This window comes from Penicillium psychrofluorescens, assembly GCF_964197705.1.
Source record: "Penicillium psychrofluorescens genome assembly, chromosome: 1".
NCBI lineage: Eukaryota > Fungi > Ascomycota > Eurotiomycetes > Eurotiales > Aspergillaceae > Penicillium > Penicillium psychrofluorescens.
Window position 1 is genome coordinate 5,676,224 of NC_133439.1, and position 27,716 is coordinate 5,703,939.

Here is a 27,716-nt window from a genome sequence, read left to right on the forward strand (position 1 = left end):
TCCATTCATACTTCGCGAGAGCGGTGAACACTTCGCCGGCAGAAAAAAGTTCGTGGCCAACCCCGCCATCGTCTTTGCTTCTTTTCTTCTTCGCCAACCTCCTCTACCTCTTCCCTGCTCCTGTCGCTCGAGTTGCTGAGCTTTCCTTTCAAATCTGCAACCCGTACCTGTTATACTCAGCAGCTTTACTTTATCCCCCACCGACTTTCACGACTGGTTGCGGCTGACCTTCGCCCGTGCCGATTGAGTCACACCAGCTCGCCCTGCCATGCCCCGTTCCTGACGCCGGCAATGCAGCCTCCTGAAGGTGCGCAGGTCGACCTGGGCAAGGCCCAGGTCATAGACCGTGTCCCTAAAGTGATCAAGGAGTTGAAATTCGGTGTTTTGTATGTTTTGCTTCCCAGCGAAGACACATCAGTCCAACGCAGAATTGGTTGCTAATGAGCCGCTCTCCAGGACAAACGATGATATCGTCGGACAAGCCGTGGTCGAAGTCTCGGATCGTAAGTTCTTCGACCTTGAACATGACCGAACGGTCGTGGCGCATGGTCCTTTGGACGCGCGCATGGGAATTTCGAACAAAACCGGAACCTGTCAGACTTGTGGAGGTGGGCTGCACATTTGCAACGGCCACTTTGGCCATGTCAGGTTGGTTCTTCCTGCTTTCCATGTTGGTTACTTCAAACGCGTCATCGGAATCTTGCAAGAAATCTGCAAAGAATGTTCGCACATCCTACTCCCCGAGGCGGAGCGTCGAGCCTTCCTTCGCGAAATGCGCCGTCCGGGATTGGATAACTTGCGGCGCATGCAAATCGCGAAACGGATCAACGAACGTTGCAGGAAGACTCGACACTGTGGGATTTGCGGCACGGAGAACGGTGTGGTGAAAAAGACCGGCTCTAGCGCGCTCAAGATCACACACGACAAATTCCGCGCCTACAATGCTTCGACCTCAGCCAAGAAGCACCCGCCGCCCAGCAAGGTCGTTTTCGATGCGTCCTTCGAGGAAGTGAGAAAATCAAATAGCGAGGTGGAGAAACACTACAAGAAGGCTCAGGATGACATGAACCCGTTGCGTGTCCTGAAGCTGTTCAAGCGGGTTTCAGATACAGATTGTGAGCTTTTGGGCCTGAATCCGCAAGAGGCGCGACCGGAGATGTTTCTCTGGCAGTTCATTCCTGCCCCGCCCGTGTGTATCCGGCCTTCCGTGGGTCAGGATTCCGCATCGACGGAGGATGACTTGACTGCAAAGTTGGGTGACATCGTCCAGAGCAACCTCAACCTCAAAAACGCTTTGCTCAAGGGCGTACCGGTGCAGACAATCATGGAATGCTGGGACTACATGCAGCTCCAGATTGCGGTCTACATCAACAGTGATGTGCCGGGTCTCAACAAAGCTGACTTGGGAAAGCCCATTCGAGGTTTTGTTCAGCGGTTGAAGGGAAAGCAAGGTCGATTCCGTGGTAACCTTTCGGGAAAACGTGTTGACTTCTCTGGTCGTACGGTGATTTCGCCCGATCCGAACCTGCGTGTGGATGAGGTTGCCGTCCCTGAACTGGTGGCAAAGAACATGACCTATCCAGAGACCGTGACCCGGTACAACAAAGCAAAACTGCAACAGCGTGTGTGTAATGGCATGAGGAAATGGCCTGGTGCGAACTACATTGTTAAGAAAGGTTCTGCCTACAAGACCTACTTGAAATTCGGCAACCTCAAATACATGGCCGATCAGCTGCAAGAGGGAGATGTGGTCGAGCGTCATATCGAAGACGGGGACATTGTGCTCTTCAATCGCCAGCCCTCTCTCCACAAACTCAGTATTCTCTCTCACTTTGCTAAAGTTCGACCGCACCGAACATTCCGCCTGAATGAATGTGTTTGCAATCCTTACAACGCTGATTTCGATGGAGACGAGATGAATTTGCATGTCCCCCAGACGGAGGAGGCAAGAGCAGAGGCAATGGAACTGATGGGTGTGAAGAACAACTTGGCCACCCCGAAGAACGGCGAACCTATCATTTCTGCCATTCAGGATTTCATCAGTGCCGCCTACTTGCTCAGCAGCAAAGACAACTTTTTTGATCGCGCCTCTTTCGCGCAGATTTGCCTTTATATGCTGGGTCCGGAAACTCGATTTGACCTCCCGCCACCGTCGGTCCTCAAGCCGCAGATGCTCTGGACTGGCAAACAAGTTTTTAATGTCCTTATGCGTCCTAACAGGGATGATCCTGTCCTTGTGAACCTGGATGCGGCATGTCGTGAGTTCAAACAACCCAAGGATGGCCGGCCAAAGGACCTAGACCCCAACGATGCTTGGCTGGTCGTCCGTAACTCGGAGGTCATGTGTGGTGTTATGGATAAATCCACGATTGGTTCTGGAAAGAAGGACAACGTGTTTTACATCATGCTGAGAGATTTCGGTCCTGCCGCCGCTGCGGAGGGTATGAACCGGCTTTCGAAATTGTCGGCGCGGTGGTTCACCAACATGGGTTTCTCGATTGGTATCACAGATGTGTACCCCAGTGAGAAGCTTACCAAGTCGAAGAACGACCTTGTCGAAACCGCTTATGCTCAGTGTGACGAAGTCATCGCCAAATACAAATCCAACACCCTTGAGAAATATCCTGGTTGTGATGAATTGCAGACCATGGAGAACCAAATCTCTGGTATTCTCAGCAAGGTTCGTCAGCAAGCCGGTGATGAATGTATTGAACAGCTCAGCAAGTACAACTCGCCTTTGATCATGGCCACTTCTGGATCGAAGGGCTCGGGTATCAACGTGTCCCAGATGGTTGCGCTTGTCGGTCAGCAGATTATTGGTGGACAACGTGTGCAGGATGGCTTCCAAGATCGGACCTTGCCACACTTCCCGAAGAACGCGCGCCAGCCTCCTTCAAAGGGATTTGTGCGGAACAGTTTCTTCTCTGGTCTCGAGCCCACCGAGTTCATTTTCCACGCCATGTCCGGTCGTGAAGGTCTGGTTGATACAGCTGTCAAGACCGCCGAGACTGGTTACATGTCTCGTCGGCTGATGAAATCCCTGGAAGATCTATCGACTCGATACGATGACACCGTCCGGAATTCATCGGCTGCCATTGTGCAATTCCAATACGGCGATGATAAACTGGACCCCGTGGATATGGAAGGCAAAGCCAAGCCTGTCCACTTTGACCGAACCTTCATCCACTCCGAGTCTACAACGTACAACAATGATGAACGCAGCTTGTTGCCATCTGAAATCATGGATGTTTGCGAGGAAATGCTCTCAACGGAACGCGCAAAATTGTCCCGTAAAGACTTATTGGGCAAAGAACTTGGTTATGCGGACCGAAGCGACCACGGTATCGATCAGTTTGAAAGTGCTCGTGACTTCCTTGACTCGATTGAACAATACGTCCAAACCAAAGCCGAAAGGTTGATCTCTCGTGGTGGAGATATCGATCCTTCCGACAAGAGAAGCCGGAAGGGCTTGGATCACACGGGCAAGCTGACAGAGACGACCTTGCGAGCCTTTATCACGGCATGCTTATTGAAATACAAGAGGGCCCAGGTTGAACCTGGCCACGCTGTTGGTGCTGTCGGCGCACAGTCAATTGGCGAACCAGGAACACAAATGACGCTGAAAACCTTCCACTTTGCTGGTGTCGCTGGTATGAGTATCACACAAGGTGTGCCTCGTATCAAGGAAATCATCAACGCCTCGAAGGCGATCAGCACTCCTGTCATCTCCTGTGAACTGGACAATAAGGCTAGCATCCACGCTGCCCGCATCACCAAGGGGCGAATCGAGAAGACATACCTGCGTGACATCATCTCTAAGCTTTCCGATGATTGGACTCCAGACGGCCAGGCGTTCCTTACCGTTACGATCAACCAAACTACCATTGATGCGTTGCAACTCGAGCTCAAGACGAGCCAGATCCTTACAGCTATCAAGAACCACAAGCGATTCAAGGCTGATGATCTCAAGTTCTCGTATGCGGACAACAAAATTATGATCTATGTCGATCTGGATCCATCTAGCAAGTCATCCCTATCGAAGACAGAGATAGCAGCTACAAGCGTTGATCCCTTCTTGCGTCTCAAGCATTTGAGACGTCTCCTGCCCAACATCCAGGTCTGGGGCCACCCGGATGCCAACCGTGCCATCATTCGCACCGACGAGACCTCAACCCAGCACACGCTGCTGGTGGAGGGCTACGGACTTCGGGCATGCATGACTACCCCCGGTGTGAACGGTCTGCATACCACAACCAACAATGTCATGGAAGCGCGCGACGTGCTCGGTATTGAGGCTGCACGAAGTACGATCATCAAGGAAATCAGCGAGGTCATGAAGGACATGGACATCGATCCCCGGCACATGCAACTTCTCGCAGATGTCATGACCTACAAGGGCGAAGTTCTGGGAATTACTCGGTTCGGTTTGGCCAAGATGCGTGACTCAGTGCTGCAGCTGGCTTCCTTCGAGAAGACAGCCGACCACCTCTTCGACGCCGGTGGTGCAGGCCGCACTGATTTGATTGAGGGTGTGTCTGAATGTATTATCATGGGCAAGACGGTGGGATTGGGCACGGGCGCTATGGAAGTCGTGCGGAAGCTGAACTTCTACGAGGGCCAGATTGGATCCCGGAAGACTGTATTTGAAGATGCTTGGACCGAACTGTGTGAGGCGCCCGCTGCGAAGAGAGGCAAGAGAACGGTTCGGTGATGGTAGTTGATATGATGTCTTGCGTGCATTTTTCATTGGCGTTGGAGTCTTATTTTTGTGCCTGCCCGAGCAAAGATGCCGGGGGCACCGCATGTACATGTACTTTGGACGCTCGGTGGCTTTTTCTGTGCGCATTAGCGATGCACGGCGATATGAACAGATACTTGATCTCCTGTTCTCTATGCAGTGCAAAGCATAAATGACTTTGTTGAAGTATTTATTATTCCTGGCGGCGAGTACATCCCAAGTTGGCTGGGTGCCTATACTATTTCAGCAGCAACACTCCCTTCTCCCATCCCCCATCTCAGAACCGGGGATAGAAATGGCGACAAGGTCAAGTGCATTTCTACCTACGATCCGATTCGTTGTCTTAGCTGAGGCGCTGCACCAAACCCAAATGGGCGGAGGCATGCTGATGTCCCCGAAGCCCTAGGCCGGGGGTCGGGGACTCGCACAACCGCCAGGATGGCGAACCCAGGGAAATTCCTTCCAATAAGCACGCTGCGACTCTGGTCTGGTCATGGGTGTTCGCAGCACTAGCCCTGGTCATGGAATCGCCTGCCCCTCGTTTTCTTTGTTCCCCTAGTCGCCACTGCCGTCAGCACTGGACGAAAGCGGCCCAGCATGGGAATAGCCTCGTGTTTCTTTGTCTCCCAGACCAGGGCCGGGGCTCGGCCCTTCTCCATAGGTAGTTGGTCCCCCTAAGTACGCCTCAATACCCATAGGATGGATTTGTTTCCTCGCTTCTCTCATCCCCATGTCCCCGATGCTCCCCGACGCTGCATCTTCACTGTCCAGAAACAGTAGTTTCTATGCTCCAGTCGAGATGGACTACGTGGAACAGGCCTTGTCGAAGAGGCGTGAAAGCCGCACACGGGCCCCGACAGCCTGTCAGACTTGTCGTAATCGCAAGACGCGCTGTGACAATGTCCGCCCGGTCTGTAGCTACTGTGCCATGCAGGGAACACAGTGTCTCTACCCCGAGACTTCTCCGCGACCACCCCAGTAAGTTTTGATCATTTTCTCAATTTAAAAACAGCCACTGAGACATAGCTTTGCAGGACCGGCTTCGACTCGTCCAACCATGAGATTCTTCAGCGCCTCGGCCATATCACCGCCCTGCTGGAGGATATCAAGCAGGAGGGGGGCAGCGGGTCGACCGTTTTCTCGAACCGCTCGCACAAAGACTCCCTGATTGATATGTCTCTGCAAAATGCCAGCCCCCTGACTGATCCACTCTCGGGGAGCAATATCCACGGTAGTAGTAGTACCGGGATCGAGGAGGAGAGGGGCTTGGATCATGATCCACTGCTTCATTATACGGCCAATGCGCCCGAGTACATGTTGCGCTGGCCTATCTTCAACAAGGTTACCACCGAGTCAGAGAGACATGTCCGGTCTTTCTTACTTGACTCTCTGGATAACCAGCCGCCGCTGGATAATCAATCGTCCAGAGTAGGCGTTATCCAAGATGATATCATCCCTCTGTGCCAGCAATACCTTATTTTAAACCACCGACGCAACCCAATCCTCGATGCTGAAAAGCTCATGCAGTATGCCGGCGAGGTGGCCGAACAGGGCATTGGGTGGGATGGACCCTCCTGTCAAGTGGTATGTTTCCCGACTTAATGTATGGTCCGGTGGCTGATCAACTGTAAAGCTGCTAGCGTGCGCCTTGGCTTATTGCACTTGCCCATTCAAGCCACTGGCAGGTATTCCCGACGATCTGGACGGAATCCCGCCGCCACCCTCTACGGTGAGGCTTGAGCTTGCAGAAAAGTGGTTCAATGCTGCCAAGAGGCGCTTGGGCTCGTTGCAGACGTCCCCGACTGACATCCAATGTTTTCTTCTCGCTGGATCTTACGAGAGACATGTAATGCGCCCTTTACAGGCGTGGTTTTGCTTCCAGCAAGCTTCTTGCAGATTGGAAGTACGGTTGCGATCTTTCAATAGAGAGCAATGGATGGCAGATACAGACTATCACAATCTTGAATCGCGTCTATACTGGGCATGTATTCAAGCCGAACAGTAAGATACTTTGATTATTATTGCATGCATGTGTTGCTGACACTTCCCAAAAAGTGAGACGCAGTGTGAACTGCCTCTGTGGAGCACTGGGCTGTATAGCATTCGATACTTGAACCCGTTTCCAAGATATCCGAAAACACCATCAGCAACCGGATCGCCGGATAACATGGACGATGATCACTGCTCATTTTCAGCACCCGAGACCCAACTCAGTGGCACCGAGGAGGAAAAAGGCTGGATGTTCTACATCGCGTCGATCTGCAACCGTCGGACCGTGAACGCTATCATCTGTGACTTGTGGCGGCATGGCGAACACAGCTGGACCAATGATATCCAACATGTTCTAGGGAGGTGTGCCGAAGCTCAAACGGTAGTCGACTCATGGTATGGAACGTGGTCACTCTTTCGTTATAACATCTACTAATGAGAGGACCAGGTTCAAAATGATCCCAATCGGACAGCCATCTCCAAATTCCGCGAATGAGGACTTGGAGTTCCTCCTACGTGGCCGCTACAGCATGGGCTTGGAGCGAATCTACCGACCTGTCGTCTATCTGGCCGTGCACTACCAGTCGGTGCCAGGGTTTACACCAGGCAATAACCCGGTATTGCTGCAAGTGTTCCAAGTAGCCCAGCGCGCCATCGATAACTGCGCCGAGCTGATTCCTAACTATTGGTATAATTTTCGACACGAATGGGTATGGAACGTCATGCGAGGCACTTTCGGGTGCGCGCTTCAAATCCTTGCAGCCGTGCTCTGCCATCTCACCAGTGCTCGTTATGCGCGAGACTGGGGCCTTCGTGTCCCGACGAACTGGCCGGCGTTGATCCGATTGTCGATTCGTACGCTCAAGTACTGGTCCAGAGACTCGATTGATTTGGAGAAGATGCGATCGGTACTGCAGAGGATGTATGAGGGTGCTTGCCATTTGGCTGGGATTAGTCCTGACCTTTTCCGGCTATGAGTATTATGGTCCTGATTCCTGTGTATCTATGTATGGGTCTGGCTTTTGTTGAATGTTGATATTGGACAGCAGAATTAGAAGTGGATGATTTATTAAGACAAGTGATTTACCCTGAGCATCGCGACACATGTAATCTTTAAGGGCGGAGGTAACGGGTATGGATGTTCAACGCGTCCACTCTATTGTTTGTTTGTCCATTGAGTCACAGTTTCTCTCAGATGCCCTAACCTGTCTGCCTATATAATGCTTGTCCATACTCTGGGTGGGAAAAGTATTCTCAAGGATCGCGATTGCAGGCTTAATCAATAAGTGAACTCGGCACTCTCTGGATATCATCGGCTCGGACTGCTCTCTTTTCCCTTCGAGCGAGCTATTCCTAATTGAGTTAATGTCTTGCAGCCCGACATGCAAGTAGCCGATGATGGGCACTGGGGTTTCCCTTGACAACCTACGTTCGGGGTCTCCTCCTCTTCCCCGCTCTCGTATAACTCAAGAAATATGGCATCATCAGCAAAAGATCCAAGTGTGATCATGGAACTTCAGAAGAGCCATGTTCCCGTTCCCTGGTGTGATGAATACGAGAAGATGATTAGTGGACTGAAGTATGTTGAAGTCCCTGCCTCGGTTTCTGATTTACGATTGACAGGTTTATTCTGCAGCTTTTCAACATCCAACTCTCCGGAAATGCAGGAATATAAACTGGGAATGTTGAGGAAGTTGGAGGATTTCAATAATCTGGCGGTCCCCGAAAACAGCACACTTGCATCGTTAAAACAACGGCGGATGGCTGTGGCCAAATCCATGTTTGGCCAGATAGGCGAGCGAGCTAATATTGAACCGCCGCTTTTCGTCGGCTGGGGCTGCAATGTATTCATAGGAGACGGGGTTTATATCAATCGCGAGTGAGCTTGATGCCTGTGATTAGCTTCCCTGACTGATGAGAAACAGAGTGTCACTACATGACAACGCGCTCATCCGAATTGGCGACCGCGTCCTTATTGGGCCGGGCGTGTGTATTTGCACGGGGACCCATCAGACTGCGGCGAAGGACCGACAAGAAGCGAGTGGTACGTCTTTTGCTCGCCCGATCGTCATTGGGGCGGATTGCTGGATCGGGGCACGAGCTACCATACTAGACGGAGTGCGTATTGGAGCAGGTACTACCATCGCAGCTGGTGCTGTGGTCACGCAGGATATTGAGGCTGGATGTCTTGCTGGCGGTGTGCCTGCGAAGGTACTGCGAAGACTATAGCAGAGAGATGGTTTGCCAGCTTTTAGTATTATTATCTTCGGAGTTTAGAGGGGTTGAGAGATGCCAACCTTAAACGTTCAAGAAGCCACCCAATATATTAGTTAGGATCCAAGACTCGAGGGTCTTTTAAATATTCGAATTATTTAAACGGTTAAATACCATAAGACCGAGCTTTCGGTATATCTCACACTAATTACTCCATTCCTTCCGTCATTGCCGCACGGCTACTATCTGGTGAAGATGATGCTAAGCTTTTTTTTTTTATTATCGGCATTCTTCTTGAAATACATCATTGTGTCTCTCAACCAATCGTCAACTGTATACTTGCTGGTCGATCCCAAGTGGAGACTGGCTCGGTTTCTTTCCGAATTCCGACCGCTCTTCTCACTTGCTTCCTGCATCTCTCATCCGCACCCTATCAAAACAGCATGGTCCCGGAGTCTCCTAAGCGAGACGGTGATTCGATCCAATCCCTGCGCGCCCGGAAAAGAGCCAAGTACACTCAAGTCGCCTGGTACGTTCTCATGACTTCCCGATCCGCCGCAATACCAGTCGCTAATAATGGCCCTAGCAATGAATGCAAGCGACGGAAATTGAAATGTAGCGGCGGAACCGTTTGTGCACGATGTGCCCGCGACCAAGTTTCTTGTGTCTACGCAACCACTCCGCGCACCCCGGGGACATCCGTATTGGAGCCCGAGGTCAAGGATGAAAGGTATCCACCATTTCAATAGCCGGCCACCTTCCTCTATCCAACGGCAGACAATTACATACTAGTTACTGACTCCCCTAGCGTGAGTACGAAATTTAAAGCGGTCGACCACAGTCTGGAAACACTGCAGCGCGAGGTGCGGAACCTCTCCGCCCGTCTGCTGTCGCTGGAATCAACCAGTCCTGGATCGTCTTCGCGACCACCAGCGGCACCGGCTGCGAGCCTGCACCGCATTCTAAATCCACCTAAATCCCCTTCATATGTCGGGCCCACCAGTGCAGAGTTCGGCTTGAGTCGGCCACATCGATTTCACTCCCATGAAGATGACCCAGCCGACGACGATGATCCGGACGAGGACATCGGCTTGTCAACTGCCATCCACAGCCCTGCACCTTCTGAGAACGGGGATGCCTTGGTTACAGGGGACCCGCTCGACATGCTGGGATTGGAAGAAACCCTAAGGCTTGTTCGGGTCTATGAAGACACGGTTGGTGTAATGTATCCATGTGTTGATTTAAGCAGCGTGCGATCCTACGTGCGCGACTACTTTCGTTTCCATCACCCAGGGACTTCAAACTTGCACTCGTCAAAAACGACTGCAGACCGAGTCTGGTTTTCTGCGCGTGATATTCAGGTGTTGAAGATCCTTCTGGCTACTGCGCTGCTGGCCGAATCTCACGGTCGCAGCGAACGTGCCGCTCAACTGGCAGACAGCGTCGAAGACCGATTTGCCAGCCGTTTGAAGATTGCCGAGGTGGACATGAAAGAGATCTTGATTCTGGCATTACTCGTACGATTCTCACTAACTTATTACTAAGAGTCTGCTAACGACATTAGGCCATCTTCCACGCTTACAGAGACGACGAAGTGATTGCATGGCGATTGACTGGAATGGCTGCCCGAGGCAGCATGGAGCTAGGTCTTCACTGCCAGGAAACTTGGCAAAAGACAGATGTCGTCTTTCCAGGAGAGCTGGAGAAGACATGGGCCAGCCGACTGTTCTGGTGCATCTATGTGCTAGACCGAAAATGGTCTTTTGGGACCGGGCTGCCGTTTGCCATCCAAGACTCGGACATGGACACCGACCTTCCAGAGCCCGGACAGTCTACCCCGTATTTGACCTGCATGATCTCCTACGCGCGTCTGAGTACCAAGATCTGGGGGCTAGTAACCGGGTGGCGGAGTCGCTCACGCGAGGCCACGTCGGACGGATGTGCCTATCTCGATGCACAAGTTCAGCAGTGGATTCGGTCTATCCCACATGAACTGCGCTTCGATCCAATCTGGCGCTCTCCTGTGGGATCAGAGCACACCGATCGGACTATGATGTTGCAGGTACTGTTGGCCCTGCAGGCTAACCAACTTCGCATTCTCGTCTATCGTCAGAACCTCCTTAGCAGCGAACGGATCGCACAAGATATGACCGGAGCCACTAGTGCTGTGGAGACCGCGAAAAGCACGGTGCAAACGCTGGTTCATTTTAGCCGTGTCTCCACTGTTTACTTCCAACGACCAGAGCCATTCAACTACTTTTTAATATCGGCTCTCGCCGCTTTGTTCCTTGCAGTTTTACACGCACCAGCTCGCTTCAGCCATGTCTGCCGACCAGAGTTTTACACGGCTGTGGATATGGTGCGGCGCTCAGCAACCCGTGCTCGAACGTCTCGTCGTCTTCAGAAGATTATTCACAGTTTAAAGCGAATCCAGCTGAATGTACATGGGGATCATATGCCAAATCGTCGGCATTCTGTTCATGACGCCCATGAAGCATCCAGTGCCAAACGCATCCCCAATCTCGACACCCAGCCAACTTCGCATTCCAGCATAACTCCAAATGCCTGGGAGTCTACGCCAGTTTCGGCATCCACACAATCCCCCACTGCGCAGCGCACACCCAGTCTGCACCAGGCAAACGAATTCCCCGCGTCGCAGCCCCTCGGTGGCTTTTGGCCAATGTCCCCCGGCACGGTGGGAGATGCAGAGACGAATGAGTGTGAAGATCTCAGCAGCTTTTTTGAAATCGCCGGAGGACTATATTTCGATCCGCGCGGCGGTACGGACTTGTTGGACGTGGGAATGTCCCATCCGAATGACGGAAGGCTATCCAATGCGCTGGACGCATTTCATGCCGAGGATGATGCATTGACCCGGGTTATGGCTGGCTTATTGTAATGGGATGCATGCATCGCAGGATCACTGGAGCTCCAGTGCCAGCTCCGGATCATACCCTATCCTGCACCGGGCGTCTCTAATATTGTACTCGGTTAATAAAATTCATCAATCCTATCATATATATTGCATCGCCCTTTTTTAACCGACTGACGAAACTTCCCCGCAGTGCGACCATATCCCCGGATGTGGAGTTGTTTTGAGTCCGGGGTATTCCGTCTTGGCTCATGCAGCGCTGCGCAAATCCCACCAGTCGGACACCGGACCCTGTACTCATCCGCCGGGCTCTGCAACCACACTTCCTATCCAGCTATTCAGTCCCCGTATTCCGAGGTTGATAGATTAATAGTACCCTGTGACAAGGACGCCGCTCCGTAGACGCGCTGGACCCGGCGCTGTATATTCCACGAATGAGCTGGACGTATATAACTCAAATTTTTGTAGATAAATATTTGCAATGAGCGTTGACATAGAACCAACTGCTTTTAAATCATAACCATCATGAATATTTACCGCGTTGTAAATCTTGCGCTGCTTTTCGCCGCATTAGCAGATGCATACGCTAACCCGGGATCTTGTTCGGGAGAGTGCGTCGTCAGCGACCCAACTTTGATCCAGCGATCTTCCGATAATGTCTACTTCCGCTTTTCTACTGGAAACGAAATCTCCTACGCCAGTTCGTCATCGATTGAGGGTCCGTGGACGGTAATTGGGTCTATGCTGCCTGAGGGGTCGTCAATTGATTTGGCTGGAAATACCGATCTCTGGGTATTTACTCTCTTCTATTTCTGATGCGTTATATTGCCGATGCTATTATGAGCAATCAGAGTAACATTCATGGACATAACATAGGCACCAGACGCTCATATCGTCGACGGCCTCTACTACGTTTACTACTCCGTCTCTACATTCGGCTCACAGGGCTCGGCAATCGGATTGGCCACATCGGAAACCATGGAGGCAGATTCTTGGACAGACCACGGATCCACCGGTGTCGCATCCACATCTGCAGTGACATACAATGCCATTGATCCCAATTTAATTGATGCTGGCGGCACGTATTACCTGAACTTTGGTTCTTTTTGGGACGACATCTACCAAGTGCCGATGAACTCAGACGCTACAGAGAGTTCGTCCTCGTCATACAACATTGCTTACGATCCCACCGGGGATCATGCTGTCGAGGGATCTTATATGTATCAGTATGGAGATTACTACTATCTTTTCTATTCAGCGGGTATTTGCTGTGGTTATGACACTTCTATGCCTGCTGCTGGGCAGGAATATAAGATCAAAGTGTGTCGGTCGACCTCTGTCAGCGGTGGTTTTGTAAGTTGCTCTGTGGGTATTTTTTACGGATACTGATTGCCCCCCAGGTCGACGAAGATGGCACTGCTTGCACGGATGGAGGTGGTACTATTGTGCTGGAAAGTCATGACGATGTCTATGGTCCTGGTGGACAGTAAGTACTATTGCTCACTTTAGAAAACTTTCGCTCTAACCGTGTAATGCAGAGGCGTCTACACGGACCCCAGCCTGGGTCCGGTTCTTTACTACCACTATATCAACACGAATATCGGGTATGCTGACGATGAGAAGCAGTTTGGGTGGAACCAGATTGATTTTTCCACTGGATGGCCTGTCGTGTAGTTGGTATTCGGAACGGGACTTCTTAAAGGCTATTTGCTTGATTCGTCAATACTATACTCTGCAATCCAAGCTCTATTCTTTCCATGCAAGTAAACCAAGGCATCTTTAGGTTGAGAATGTGAAATAACCGTCCGTTCCGGTTTATTTGTTCGCAGCCCTGAGTGTGCTCGCCTCATGCTCTCCCGCTACTACCGACAGTATCCATCCACCTCCCCATCTCCTTAGCCAGGAGCTGAATCCCTTCCTCCATGAGCTCCGTAAGAGGACGATGAACATTTGCCCTCAGATGGGCATGCCATGGATCCAGTACAACTTTGTTCACGTTGACCTTGGTGACTCCGGCCCGGATACAGGCCTGTGTCAATTCGAGAGAAAAGTCATTGGTGCCATGCAGAACCAATCGTACCCGGCCGTTCATGGCTTCGAAGATTTGCTTTAGTCTGTCCATGTCGAGATTTGGTCCCTTCGGCCCGTAATCGCCATGAATGTTACCAACGCTTGGAGCCAGAAAATCCACTCCCGCAGCAATGAACTCTTCAACGTCTTCTGGGTTGGTCAGGATCGCTACAACGCTGTCAGTCGGATAGAATCTGAAACGAACCCGTTATTTCTTACCAGCCAGATCCCCCGTACCCATTATGCCATCTTCACCACCTTCTATCCTTCCCGTCTCTGCTTCTACCGAGATCCCGTGCTCGTGGCAGTACTCGCGCAGGATACGAGTCCTTTCCAGGTTCTCCTCTTTTTCATAGTGACTCATGTCCACCATGATCGAGTCAAAGGGGAGTTTCTCTGCCACTTCTTTGATGTGCTCATATCCTTGTGCATGGTCTAGATGGACAGCGATTGGAACTGAGGCGTTTCGCGCGGCAGCGGCGGCGGCGAAAACTAGCGAGGGCGTTTGTTTGAGCGATGATGGGAACAGTTGAATAATCAAAGGCGATCGGCAATGTTCCGCCGCCTGTACGAATGCTGTGATGTGTTCCACATTATATCTGTGCCATGTCAGTCTTAATCTTCCGGCGTTGCGATGAGGTTGACTTACACGATAGCTGCTAGGACTCCATAGCCTCCCTTTTCCGCCGCGGAGAGAATTTGCAGTGTCCGGTTGTTCTCACGCCAACTCATTGTGTCTGAATTGATGACATTCGTCAAAGTTCGCGATACTTTATACCGTCTCGCAGCCCACCTTTACACTCGTGCCGAGTTCGAGCGCACGGCCCCGACCTGGAGCGACCAAGTGGGTCGATCGATCCCCATCTTCTCCGCCCCTTTTCCAGATCTCGGCTGCAGGCTGTGAGACTGAAACTCCATGTGCACCGTCCCGAAGCCCATTGGCAAGACATGACAAAGACACAAGGCTCGATTCGACCGAAACGCAAATCCCGGGGTCGCGGACTTCGGGCAACAACTGGTTGGTTGGTGGCATTCCCCCCCCGCAATTCGTTAATCATGAACGCGAGCAAAGATGTCACTGACCACGGACATAGTCTCATTTGCAAACGCCGCCACGTCAAGTGTGACGAAGTATGTTTATAATGACTCTCTCTTTCATCGTGAGCCTAGCCCTAACCCACTCTCCCAGGCGCGGCCACAATGCGGGCCCTGTAGTAAAGGCAGTCGGCCCTGTGTCTATACGCCAAGCGAGTCCCCGCGTGGCCCCGGTAGTGATTCCCCGTGGTCTCCAGAGGCGTCCAACGATGTGAGGCGGTCTCCCGTGCATGCGCCACTGCAGGTACTGGTGGACGCTTGCGATCAGGAGCAGCCACTACGCGAGGAGAGCACCCGGAGGGATTCCGGGTCGGTGGCCCCTCAACCTGCGCCCGCAGGCGAGACGCACATGCCAGCACCCACAACCCTTGCGTCTGCCGAGACACCACATCCATTCGTCCCGTCGCCGGGGACTGACAGCTCGGTCGCATCGAGGGTCGCGCCCCTCAGTTGGTTCGAGCTATTGGCAACTGATGCCGCCAACGCGGACAATGGGTTTTTGCTATCGCCGCCTCAGTGGTTCCCCGGCACCCCGGGGGATGTCACGGTGCGTGATCCTTACCGGTTGAATCTACAGCCCCGGAGTTGGCGAGAACGCGAGAGCTTCCAGGCCGCCGCTTTCCCCAGAGGTTTCGCCTTCGAGTCGCATCTAGTGTCGCGAAACACTGAGGGGCAATGTACGGTGTCTGACGAAAAAACATTATGGAGCACATCGCATCCGATCGTGCTATCCGACCGTGAGCATCGCATTTTCCGTCATTTTGTACGCATCTCTAGCCAATGGCTGGATTTCTACGATCCCGAGAAGCACTTCTCGGGCTTGGTTCCACGTCTGGCCCTTCGGAATCTTGGCCTAATGAAAGCGTTGCTGGCGCTCTCTGCACGGCATCTCTCTCTAGGATCTGGTATGCTCGACCCCCCTATTGGAGGCACCGATACCGACACCGACAATGGATCCGATCACGACACCATTGACCGCAATATGGCAGTGGAGTACTACTATGAGACACTGCATTATCTGAACAAAGCGATGCAGTACCCCTCTTATACCCACAGCCCAGAACTGATTGCAACGGCTCTGCTCATTAGTACGTACGAGATGATCGATGGTTCCAATCAAGATTGGGAGAGGCATCTCAAAGGCGTGTTCTGGATTCAACGATTTCAGGATAATGACGGCGAGTCTGGTGGTCTCCGGCAGGCCGTGTGGTGGGCATGGCTCCGACAAGATACCTGGGTTGCCATGCGCGAGCGACGTCGAGTGTTCAGTTTCTGGCACCCCAAAAAGCCTGCATCAGCCCTGACGGGCCCGGAGTTGGCCACGCGGGCCACGTATCTGCTGGCACAGTGCGTGAACTATGCGTCCAAGGAGGAGATAGAAAAGTCAAACATGGCACAGCGTCTGGAACGGGGAAGCGAGCTGCTCTATATGCTACAGGAATGGCATGACGCTCTGCCTCAAGACTTCAACCCCTTGCCTATTCTCTCCCACACCGAGCTCTTCCCGCCTATCTGGGTTCATCCACCATCCTATGCTGCTGGACTGCAGATTCACAGTCTTGCTCGAGTCCTAGTCATTCTTCACCGACCGTCCTCGGGCGGTTATCAAGATTATCGCGCAGCGCAAAAACTTCTTGCTCTATCCATGAACACGATTTGTGGCATTGCGCGGGCAGTCGACAAAGCAGAAAATGCAGCGAGTCTGGTTTCTTTGCACTGTCTTTTTGGAGGTAGGCTGAGTGGTTTGGGCTAGGGAGCAAATAAACATAGCTAACTCTGCTTTCAGCTGGAATGTGCGTTTACGATCCCCAAGAACGATTGGTGGTTCTGGATCTCCTCGACTCGTGCCAAAACCGAGTGCGCTGGCCCTTGACCTCGCTGCGCAGGGAATTGGAACTGGAATATCAGAAAGATGATCTCTCAGAGTTTGCTGGATGAAATCAGCGAATAATAATGGTTTTCATCTTTCTCCTGTTCACAACCTTGATCAGTCCTCTCGACAGTGGCAAGCATGGTCGTGGAACGACTCTTGTCCTTGATTATTGGCAGCATATCATTCTTAGAGTTCACAAATGGTGTCGCAAGCACCTACTGGTGGGGAGCAACCTCGATGAACGGTGTGTTTCTCCCATTGGAAGTCTCTCATCACACATCAATCATCAGATCTGTGGCCTACACAGTCCTGCAACTCTGACCTTTGAGATATTTGTCTCATCTCTAGTACAAGGTTATTTGTTCCAAAATTGCATTGCATCAATCCAAAATGATTATTTTGGACGTCTTCTCAAGGAATATTCATGGCGGAGACGTGTCAAATCTTCTCCTCTTGTGTACATTGAAGATCCGTACAGGCAGGAATTTCAGTGAATAAAACAGGACTCTGGCAAATCCTGGTACAGAGTCCCGATAAACAATGTTTTGTCTCTCATGTGCTCCCAAATTAGAAAGGGGCCCCTCTATCGGTTCTTCTTTCTTTCCAACACGTCAACTGACAAGGTTCTGAAAAGAAAGCTGAGCTGGGTATATATTTTTCATCTGTTTTTTGTGATAAATTATGAGAGAGTTGCGTACGGTTTTCTCATTAAAAGAGACGCAGATACAATAGGACATTAGTAATGATCGTAATCATCTCCCAAAGACAAAAAGGGCACTATTCTGCTTGGAAAGTATCACGCTCTCTGCGAAACCGAATGTGCAGAGCAAGAAACACAGCAACTCCCAATGCCAGCATCACAGATATGACAGAGAAGCCCATGATATACTTGGGGCTATCTGAGTCGGGGAACAAGTACTAAACTGTAGATTAGTAGGCGTGACAAGGCATTAATAGACACAAACATACCGAGCCATAGATCTGCGCCAAATTTCCGAGCGCATTGACCAAAGCTAGGCTAACACCTCTCGCCTGCGGATGCATTCCAGCAAAGGCAGATGATGCATAAGCCAATGTTCCTCCATTGGTAGCCCACAACCCGGCTGCCATGAGTACTAACAAAACATATCTGACCGTGAAGTCGTAGACAACACAGACCACAATGGAACATGCTAGGGAGAAAGCCAGCCAGGCTGCAATTACCAATCCTCGATAGGAGGGAATCTTGTCGCTGAAATAGGCCGTGATTGCTGTGCAGACAAAGGCAAAGCCGTAGATGGGGACGGTCAGAAGATTGACCTTCTCGGTGGAGGAGTTATCGAAAAGTCCAGCGACTAGGGTTGGGTAGAAGTATGTGAGGGTACTGGAACCGACGATGACCTATGTGCATTTATATCATTGGTGACTATTACTTCTTGTAGCGCAAAAAGAGGCCTCACCATGTATCCCACGACAAACATCCAGGTCCGCCAGTCTTTGACTGATATGACGACAGCCTGCCAGCTGGATAGCTGTTCGCTGTCTTCGGTAATGGCGGTGACATTTCCTGTAGCCAGTCGGGCCACAGCAACGTATCTTTCACGCTCCGACAGGCGCTTTGAGGTCGCTGGAAAGTCAGGGAGAATAAAAAGGGAAATTATCGCAAATCCGATTGTTGCTGCCCCTTCGACGATCTAGAACGCTTGCTGTTAGATGAAACAATTTTCAAATTTTAGAAAACATACGAAGAGCCAACGCCAGCCACGAATTCCGTGTGCACCCTCCAGGCCATCCACAATACCCGCAGCGAGGAGACCTCCAAAGGCTCCGGACAGGATGGCTGCTGAAATGTACACGCCAAAGCGCTTGGACTGTTCCGTGCGTTTATACCACGACGACAAGACAAGCAGCACACCAGGGGCGAAGCCCGCTTCTATGCATCCAATAATGGTTCGAAGAATAACAAGATGCGCAAAGTTATGAACAGCGGCCATGCAGCAGGTGAGCATGCCCCAGATGATCATTATTCCTGGCAAGAACAAGGACGGTTTGGAGCGACTAAGGACCAGGCTGTACTGACATGTTAGTGTATCTGTCCCCTGACGACGAGAGTTGGATTATCATACTTGCTGGGAATCTCAAAAATCACATATCCCACAAAGAATACCACCAAGGCAATGGAGTATTGACCTGAGGTCAGATTCAAGTCTTTGTCCATGCCGGATATCTTTGCATTGCCAATGCTGCAGACCCATTACATTAGCAATGAAACCTCGGGGGCAATCAGAAATCAACTCACTTTGTGCGGTCCATATACGACAGCAGGTACATAATCCAGATTGTCGGCAGCAGTGTCATATCAATTTTTCGCACGATCGCCTTCTCCTCCTCCGCCGAGAAGGAGGGTGCCTCATGCATAGTAGCATGTTCAATCTCCTTAGACGAGATATCGGCCTTCGTCTGATCGTCAATTTCAACAGAATCCATTGTAATTTAGGGCCTAGATCAAGGTCACCCCCAAGCTTGCATCTTGCCATTTTCCCCGGTGTCCTTGTCCAAGATATTTATGTGCCGCGCGGAGCACCGTGGTAGGCCTTTCGTAATGACGACAGGACCTTAGCAGCAATCATCTAACACGGCTTCCATGTTCCGAGACTCAGGGATGTTGACAATATCCATACCTACTAAATTTCCCCACAAAATTTCCCGTGTGGTTGAGTGCCTCGTGTCGAGAGTGCTTAGTCAAGAATGGTTGTCTACAGGGCTAACCAACTAAACAGTTGCTCGCCGCCGAGATGGCTCCACTGCCACGACCCGAACAATGATGCAAAGGCATGATATCAAATTTTCGAGTGTTGACAAAAGCTAGTGACTGCCTCATCAAGTCAATATGAGAGGCTTCGGTCTAACACCAGAATGGAAGAGAGCGAGGGCGTTGAAGTATCGGCTGACGGCAGCTGGCGTATTTAGCTCATAGATCTAGTGCGTGAAACAGAGCTGAAACTTCTACCAACACAGGCGGGGAGCTCTCGCCGTCCTCGTGCCGAAGTGCATCCCCACCCCTACGATGTAATCTAGTAATCTACTGGATAAGAATCGAAGTAATGGAGGGGTTTTTGTGTCACTGCAAGCGGGGTGTCCCTATATAATACCATCAATTTTCTGCTCCTCGTAGAAACCAAACCCAGTGTACATCTGAGCCGTCAATATGCCTCCAGTTGCAACCGCAAATGCGGCCTCCGACGCAGTTAATATCGAGACCCCGACGCCCTATCTAAACACCATGCCTTCCAGTAACTTCTCATGGCAGATCACTCTCGCGGAGAAAGTGGTGGCTATCACCGGTGCAAACCGTGGGATCGGCCTGGGTATTGCGGAAGTTTGTCTGGCTAACTCGGCCAAGGTGGTGTACTCGTTGGATATGATGGAGCCTGCTGAGGATTTTGAGGGCCTGCAGAAGCGGTACCCCAACTTCCGGTATATTCAGACAGACGTGACCTCGGAAGAGAGCGTGCAAAAGGCCATTGATCAGGTTGTGCAAGAAACGGGTCGAATCGATGGACTGGTTGCCAACGCTGGCATGACCAAGCACCAGCCGGCTCTTAACTTCGATCGTCCAGAGCTGGAGAAGTTGTTTAATCTGAATGTGAGTGGCTTCAGTCTGCAGGCTTGGCAATGCCTTGCTAAACCTGGTATTGTAGGTCTTCGGTGCATACTTCTGCGCCCAGATTGTCGCACGCAAATTCATCGAGCTGGGTATCAAGGGTTCAATCGTGATGACCTCCAGCATGACTTCCTACCGGCCAAACCGGGTAAGATTGAATACAGTTTTTTAGAAAATTTGCTTGTTGACCATGTCTAAACAGGCTGCTCCTTCGGCCCCGTATGGAGCAACCAAGGCTGCTGGTGAGTTATTCAGTCCACATTTTTTAGATGTACTATCACGGACTGACCTTTTTTTTTCAGTGCGGAACATGTGCCACACCCTCGCAATGGAGTGGAGCAAGCATGGGATCCGGGTCAACAGCATCTCGCCTGGGTTTGTGCGCACAGCCATGACCTACTATGTTGAGAAGTCGCCGGACTGGGATCTGAAGATGCAATACTATGGCGGCATGCCTCGTTTGGCTGACCCACGCGAGCTGGGCGGCGCATATGTGTACCTGTTGAGTGATGGCAGCTCGTACACGACGGGCATTGACATTCCTATTGCAGGTATTGTGGGCGCATGGTAGAGGGTAGATATTCGTTGGATATGGTCTACTAGAGAATTAAAAGGTCATTGGTTATTCAAGGCACTGGTGATTCCAGGCACTTCGTCGTTTTGTCGGACTCGGCCGATACCGCCGCCTCAGGCATCCACTTCCGTATACTTTCTCGGCCTCTCCTCTCCCCCTGCCCTTCTTCAAACAAACATGCCAAAATCAAACGAAGCACCTGCCACCACATCAGGCAGGGTCTCTAAGCACGATGCTGGCTGGAGGCGCGTGGTTCGGCATTTCAGTCCCTCGTACGTCCCCCCCGCACTGCATGCGACCCAGAGCTAAGAAACGTGGTAGATGGTTTTCCGCGACGATGGGCACGGGCATCGTCGCCGTGTTAATGGAATCGGTGCCATTTCATACTCCGGTCCTCCACTATCTCTCTATAGTCTTTTTCTTGCTGAATGTGGTGCTCTTTGGTCTGGCATTTCTTATCTCGGTCCTGCGATACTCCCTGTACCCGGAGATCTGGCGAGTCATGATCCAGGACCCCACCAATTCATTGTATATGGCGACGGCACCCATGGGCTTTGCGACTTTGATCGAGATGTGGATTTTTATCTGTGTGCCGCTATGGGGCCCGTGGGCTACAACTGTAGCCTGGGTGCTGTGGATAATCGATGTCGTTGCGGCGGCAGCGGTTACACTCTCTCTATCCTTCATTTTGTTGGTCTTTTGAATCTAGCCCTTGGAGTTATTTGTGCTGATTTTGGGTTTATTAGGATCTCCCAACGCCATATCACCTCATTGGACCGGATCACCGCCATCCAACTACTACCAATTGCTGCAACAATTGTAGCGGCCGGAGTCGGCGCAAGGGTTGCCGATATTCTGCCTAACGAGTCACATGCGCTCGGCACGCTTCTTGTCTCCTTTATTCTCTGGGGCATGGGCACGCCCTTGGCCCTCGTGGTGTTAGTGATGTACTATCAGCGGCTGGCAGTGCATAAGCTTCCACCACGGGAAATGATCGTGAGCTGTTTCTTACCCCTGGGGCCTTTGGGGTTCGGTGGCTTTGGGTAAGAATTGCGCGTATACTCTCTTTGCCTCGATTCCCTGCTGATGAGCTATAGTATCATTTTCATGGGCAAGGTCGCCCGGGAGCTTCTGGCAAACTCCAACATTCTGGATCCCCTGGCTGGCAGACTCGCCTATGTGCTGGGTACTTTCATTTCACTTCTCATGTGGAGTTTCGGTTTGATCTGGCTAGTATTTGCTCTCGCGACTGTGTTTCACAGCTCTCCGTTCCCGTTCAATATGGGTTGGTGGGGATTTACTTTCCCTCTCGGTGTGTATGCCGCCAATACCATGGAACTCGGAGCTGAGATGGATCTGATGTTCTTCAAAGTCCTTGGAACGGTGAGTGATTAATCTCCATTCTTGTCCCATGAATGCGCGACTTTGCTGATTCGATTGCTTTGCTAGATATTGAGCGCGGCTGTTCTCTTGCTGTGGGCATTGGTGACGTCGCGAACCGCGCAAGGGGCATGGCGAGGGAGTCTTTTCTATGCTCCATGCCTGCAGAACCTGACATTGAAAGATGAAGATGATGGTCGTGACAGTGATCAGCATCGGGCGTAGAACACTGATTCTCCTTGAAGCTTTCTGACTTGTCTACGATCGTGGTGGGCCTCGCTCGACCTCTCTTGACAAGAAGCCAGTACATTCCGTGCATTGAACAGATGCAAAGGCTGTTAAAGATGCTTCCGATCGTCTCTACCAAGAGCGTCCTAAGACGGTTGTGTATCGAAACGTCTTGACTATCTATGCCCTCATAGTCCTATGCCTTTGCTCCACTAAGAGCTCGCTTAGAGGTCATACGCCCCCTGGGCGTCGTACCGTGGGACGAATGTTTGTACGGAGGACATGCCCAGAATTCTATCCTCTTTACAGTCTACGAACGAGGAGTCCTTGGGAACAGCAAATTTATATCATCATCATACTGGACATTGAATTCAACCATTACACTCTGCAGCGCATATCTCAAGTCTCGGCCGCAGTCCTCCACAACCATAACCCGAAATTCATGGCAGGCCTAGTTCGAGACCTTGTCCGGAACATCCTTTCTGTTGGTGCATTAGCTTCAATCTGTCTTCACTGCACGGGAGCATTGGAAGAAACCTACCCGGTAGTCTTCTCAAACTGCCCACGGAGAGTGTCGGTGACCTTCTCGTTGGTACTGCGCATCTTCGCGGGGTCGGTCTTGCCGCCACTAAGCTTGCTCTCAGCTTGGTCAAGGCCTGGACTCTTGTTAGCTTCAAAGGACTGCTCATCCCTAACAACAATAGCATACCCTTGTCGACGTAGTCTTCGTTACCCGCGCTGGAGCTCGAGCCGCCGGAGGACTTGCTGCCACCACCAAGCTTGGATGCGAGACCGGAGATCTTATCCATATTGAAATCTGTGAATTGTGTATTGAGAAAAGAATAATCTGATTGATGATGATGGGTTGAAGATATGGAATAGGTTGTAGGCCAGCACCGCCTTTTTATACGCCTCGCGAGCGGAGATCTCCTAGAGCAAGTAATCACATCAGGGCATGATGATTCGTCCTGGGCGAGAATGCTATCGTCATTGCTGCGCCCAGAGACAGTGCCCCACAAGGTGTGTCAGATGCACTTTATCGACTTCATCCCTGTCGGCCCTGCGCGACCCAATAGACTGCGGTGCTCTTACCGATGGTGGGGCAGAGATATTGCTATTTGCAAATCTGATCTCATGGTGCCGATCTGACGAGTAGGCACGATTCCCTGTGCTCATCGTGCTTGGCGAGGATCAGCCCATGACATCATGGCATTCCAGGCGAGACAGTGGTCATGTGATGTTGCTGAGGTAAGTGGTCTCTTTGCCTCAGGCATTTAGGCACCCAGGCACCACACACAGATTTCTATGTTTTGATTTTTGTCGTGCTTGGCCCTCGTCGAGAGGGTGTCTGTCTTCTGGGCAGTTCTTATGTAGTACGTTTATGAAGGACCAATTGGTAGACTATGCCTTGGATTCTATCGGGGTGAGCTAACCGGGTCTCACACCATCCCCCGATTCTTTTTGGGTCAAGGGCGCATGATCAGCTCGGGCGGCCTGTCTAGGTTTGTAGCCATTATTATTGCATGTTTGCTTTGTTCTGCTCCCCACGGGGAGGGGCCGCTTGGCACACTCGGAAGTACACCGACGGCCGAAAAGCGAGCTTTTTTGTCGGACCCGTCTCCGCCCACGATCCTAGCAGCCGTATAAGAAATAAACTCCCGGTCCTGGACCAATAGCTTGCAGTTGGGAGCGCGACACTCTCGCAGCTTTTGATTAACTAGACATGATGGCGAAGCCTGCGGCGAAACAGGTCGAGTTCCACGAAATCACCCACAAGGGTCTTAACCCGGGACAGGATGCTCTCTACCAGGCATATGCTTCCAAAAGCCCAGAGTGGCATCAGAACATGACGCGCAGCCTTCTCCGAAAGGTCGACCTGCGTCTCCTACCGTTCCTGATTGTCATGTATCTCCTCAACTTTCTAGACCGCAAGTAAGTCAGATCGAGAGGGATACACCATCGTCAATACTAACCCTTGTTCGCTTTTAGTAATCTATCGCAAGCACGCCTAGGGTCACTAGAGAAGGATCTTGGGATGAAAGGCACCGACTACAATTTGGCCACGAGTATTCTGTTTGTTGGATATCTGCTCATGCAGTTGCCATCAAATCTATTCTTGACTCGCGTCCGGCCCTCGTTGTTTCTAGGTATTGCCATGGCCATTTGGTATGTGTCGGGTTTGAAAATCCATTAATCTATATAACGCTCATCATTTCTCAGGGGTGTCATCTCCGCTTGTCAAGCAGCCACGCAGTCATTCTCAGGACTGGTTGTCACGCGCTTCTTCCTCGGATTTGTCGAAGCGCCATTCTTTCCTGGAGCTGTGATGTTGATGTGCGTAGCTCATGTCTGATGAGATATTATCGCTAACCCATCTTAAATAGGTCGAGTTGGTATACTCGGCAAGAGGTACGGAACCTAATAAAAACTTAAGATCAGCACAGTTAACCCGTCGGTATAGTTGAGTCACCGGATTGCATGGTTTTACGCTGGAAGCTCTCTAGCCAATGCCTTCGGGGGCTTGATTGGGGCAGGAGTACTGGCCAATCTCGACGGAGCGCACAATATCGCGGGCTGGCGATGGCTTTTTATAATAGAAGGGTCCGTCACAGTGGGAGTCTCACTTCTTGCTGCGTGAGTAACACCTTTGGATAGTCTGAATGCCCTTTACTGAATTGATAGGGTCTTCCTTCCCAATTATCCCGCTACAACGTCCTGGCTGGACGAACAGGAACAAGCCTATGCCCAATGGCGGTTGATTCATGATACCGGAGAGGCCGATGAGGTTGGCTCTACCACTATCAAGGGGGCACTCGCGCTTGTTTTCGCCGATAAACGCATCTACCTTTTCATCTTGCTACAGCACATTTCACTCCTGTCGCAAAACTTCCAGTATTTCTTCCCGACTATCGTGCAAGAGTTGAAATATAACAATATCGTTACACTTTTGATCACGGCCCCGGTCTGGATTGCGACATTTTTGGTCTCCTTGTTGGTGACGTGGACATCGGGCAAGACAAATGACCGCAGTCTACACATCATCGCCCTTATGCTGGTCAGTGTTGTGGGGTGTGTGATTGTAACCGCATCCACAAACACGGGGGCCAAGTTCTTTGGCATGTTCTTGTAGGTTTTTATGACCGTGTCTCTGGCAAGGATGGCTGTGACTGACTGACGTACTTTTCCAGGATGCCGATGGGTGCAGTTTCCGCCTACCAGATTATTCTCGCCTGGATCGCCAACTCTTTCCCTCGTCCATTCGTTAAAAGATCTGCTGCAATTGCCTTGGCTAATATGATTGGCAACACGGCTTCCATTTACGGCAGCTACATGTGGCCAGACTCTGCGGGCCCTCGCTATATTCCGGGCGGCAGCGCAACTGCTGCCATAGCGTTTCTGGTAGCAGTCTTGGCACTAGTCATTCGGTTGGTTCATGTCCGGATGAACAAACGTCTTGAAGAGGCGGAGACTGCTCAGGGAGATTTGGCTGTTGGCACCAATGAGTTGGAGACTCGAGCTGTCGGTTTCAGGTACATTTTGTAGAAGCTGGACGGTAATAAGTTCCGTGTCTGTTTATAGAGATATATGTTAATATAAAATGTGATGAATATAATCTTTGCATTTGGCGTCAACAGGCGCGGAGATAGCGTCAGCCTTCACCAAAATACCCGATGGCGACAATCACCCCACCTCGCCCCCGACCTTGACTTCTCTCTCTGTTGTTGAACCTCTGACAACAATCATGGCAGCCACTAATGATTTGAAAATACCTTTGCACAGAGAGAATTTTACATCGATTCCGATTCTAGATTTTGAACAAATCTCGTCTCCATCAACGAAACCAGTCTTCCTTGAAAATCTCCGCGATGCACTGGTTAATGTGGGATTCTTCTATCTCCGGAACGCGCCCATTTCGCCCGATCTTCAAAGTGCTTTCACGGCCAAAGGCTTAGAGCTGTTCCAACTGCCATTGGAGAAGAAGCTTGAGATTGAAATGGTCAATAGTCCACACTTTCTTGGATACTCTAAACTCGGGGCCGAGATTACCGCCCTGAAGCAGGATCATCGTGAACAGTTTGATGCAAGTTTTTGCTTCCAGACTTTTCCAAAGATCTCACTAATTCTCTGCTTAGTTTGCTACAGAGCTTCCTGCGCCTGGCCCAGATGAGCCATTGTATAGGAATGTCGTTGGTCCGAACCAGGTATGTTTCCAGCCGTATCTTCTAGTACGCCATTTTAAACTGTATCCTAGTGGCCCGATGAAACAGCAATTCCTGGTTTCCGTCAGGCGACTGAAACCTATTTGTCCGAAGTTAGCGCTCTAGCAGAGCAGTTCAGATCCCTGATTGCAGAAGCATTAGATCTCCCCTCAGATGCATTGGATGGCGTCTTCGACAATCCCCAGCAACATAAACTCAAATTGATCAAGTATCCTCCGCCACCGGCCTCAGAAAGCGATGACTCTGGATTTCAGGGTGTCGGCCCTCACAAAGACTCGGGATTTCTCACTTTCCTGTTGCAAGCTACTCCGCATCGTGGGCTCGAAGTTCAAAATAAGGCCGGAAGCTGGATTCCGGCTCCTCCACTTCCAAATACGTTGGTCGTCAACATTGGCCGAGCTCTCGAGGCTCTAACCGGAGGAATTTGCAGCGCGACTACTCACCGAGTGAGTCTACGTCGAGAGCATTTCTTGGATGAAAATGGCAAATCTCTGGGGTCGCGGTTTTCCTTCCCCGTATTCCAGGGTGTCAGTCTTGATCTCTCTGCTGAAAACATTTCACTGGTTATTCCCGAACATATTCGTGACCTGGTCAAGGATGATAAAGTCAAGTCCGATGCTGAAGCGACATTCAACGAGATGTTCCATGGCAGCATTGGTGAAGGCACATTTGTCGCCCGAGTGACAAGCCATCAAGACGTCGGGCAACGATGGTATCCGGATGTATTGGCCAAGGCATTGAAAGGGCAGAAAGACTTTGTTTCTCGATGAATAACAGTGACATTCTGTTTTCTTGATAACTAATTCTTCCGCGTCGGGAC

General features: G+C 51.1%; 9 protein-coding genes across 9 annotated transcripts; 8 read left to right on the forward strand and 1 right to left on the reverse strand.

Moving 5' to 3' along the window:
* Window positions 1-291: 291 nt before the first annotated feature.
* PFLUO_LOCUS2153 (DNA-directed RNA polymerase III subunit C1 (rpo31)) lies at window positions 292-4,711 on the forward strand (the record flags this gene model as incomplete). Its single annotated transcript, XM_073779263.1, has 2 exons — window positions 292-386; window positions 457-4,711. 2 exons carry the CDS (start codon window positions 292-294, stop codon window positions 4,709-4,711), a joined length of 4,350 nt encoding a protein of 1,449 aa, XP_073636235.1.
* Window positions 4,712-5,468: 757 nt separating this feature from the next.
* On the forward strand, window positions 5,469-7,704 carry PFLUO_LOCUS2154 (GAL4-like Zn(II)2Cys6 (or C6 zinc) binuclear cluster DNA-binding domain; the record flags this gene model as incomplete). Its single annotated transcript, XM_073779264.1, has 5 exons — window positions 5,469-5,716; window positions 5,773-6,322; window positions 6,414-6,532; window positions 6,794-7,123; window positions 7,176-7,704. The coding sequence occupies 5 exons, from the start codon at window positions 5,469-5,471 to the stop codon at window positions 7,702-7,704; spliced, it is 1,776 nt and encodes a 591-aa protein (XP_073636236.1).
* Window positions 7,705-9,384: 1,680 nt separating this feature from the next.
* PFLUO_LOCUS2155 (uncharacterized protein) lies at window positions 9,385-11,840 on the forward strand (the record flags this gene model as incomplete). The annotated part of the gene is made up of 4 exons (XM_073779265.1): window positions 9,385-9,470; window positions 9,528-9,671; window positions 9,750-10,458; window positions 10,506-11,840. The coding sequence occupies 4 exons, from the start codon at window positions 9,385-9,387 to the stop codon at window positions 11,838-11,840; spliced, it is 2,274 nt and encodes a 757-aa protein (XP_073636237.1).
* Window positions 11,841-12,338: 498 nt separating this feature from the next.
* Window positions 12,339-13,487, forward strand: PFLUO_LOCUS2156 (uncharacterized protein; the record flags this gene model as incomplete). The annotated part of the gene is made up of 4 exons (XM_073779266.1): window positions 12,339-12,605; window positions 12,690-13,166; window positions 13,214-13,299; window positions 13,352-13,487. 4 exons carry the CDS (start codon window positions 12,339-12,341, stop codon window positions 13,485-13,487), a joined length of 966 nt encoding a protein of 321 aa, XP_073636238.1.
* A 172-nt stretch (window positions 13,488-13,659) lies between these two features.
* On the reverse strand, window positions 13,660-14,615 carry PFLUO_LOCUS2157 (uncharacterized protein; the record flags this gene model as incomplete). Its single annotated transcript, XM_073779268.1, has 3 exons — window positions 13,660-14,051; window positions 14,103-14,482; window positions 14,533-14,615. The coding sequence occupies 3 exons, from the start codon at window positions 14,613-14,615 to the stop codon at window positions 13,660-13,662; spliced, it is 855 nt and encodes a 284-aa protein (XP_073636239.1).
* Window positions 14,616-14,939: 324 nt separating this feature from the next.
* PFLUO_LOCUS2158 (uncharacterized protein) lies at window positions 14,940-16,916 on the forward strand (the record flags this gene model as incomplete). Its single annotated transcript, XM_073779269.1, has 3 exons — window positions 14,940-15,014; window positions 15,073-16,708; window positions 16,765-16,916. The coding sequence occupies 3 exons, from the start codon at window positions 14,940-14,942 to the stop codon at window positions 16,914-16,916; spliced, it is 1,863 nt and encodes a 620-aa protein (XP_073636240.1).
* A 3,122-nt stretch (window positions 16,917-20,038) lies between these two features.
* PFLUO_LOCUS2159 (uncharacterized protein) lies at window positions 20,039-21,065 on the forward strand (the record flags this gene model as incomplete). The annotated part of the gene is made up of 4 exons (XM_073779270.1): window positions 20,039-20,476; window positions 20,532-20,642; window positions 20,697-20,736; window positions 20,797-21,065. 4 exons carry the CDS (start codon window positions 20,039-20,041, stop codon window positions 21,063-21,065), a joined length of 858 nt encoding a protein of 285 aa, XP_073636241.1.
* Window positions 21,066-21,600: 535 nt separating this feature from the next.
* Window positions 21,601-22,673, forward strand: PFLUO_LOCUS2160 (uncharacterized protein; the record flags this gene model as incomplete). The annotated part of the gene is made up of 4 exons (XM_073779271.1): window positions 21,601-21,758; window positions 21,815-22,111; window positions 22,166-22,451; window positions 22,518-22,673. The coding sequence occupies 4 exons, from the start codon at window positions 21,601-21,603 to the stop codon at window positions 22,671-22,673; spliced, it is 897 nt and encodes a 298-aa protein (XP_073636242.1).
* A 3,121-nt stretch (window positions 22,674-25,794) lies between these two features.
* Window positions 25,795-27,666, forward strand: PFLUO_LOCUS2161 (uncharacterized protein; the record flags this gene model as incomplete). The annotated part of the gene is made up of 5 exons (XM_073779272.1): window positions 25,795-25,802; window positions 25,865-26,206; window positions 26,457-26,761; window positions 26,820-26,878; window positions 26,929-27,666. 5 exons carry the CDS (start codon window positions 25,795-25,797, stop codon window positions 27,664-27,666), a joined length of 1,452 nt encoding a protein of 483 aa, XP_073636243.1.
* Window positions 27,667-27,716: the final 50 nt, after the last annotated feature.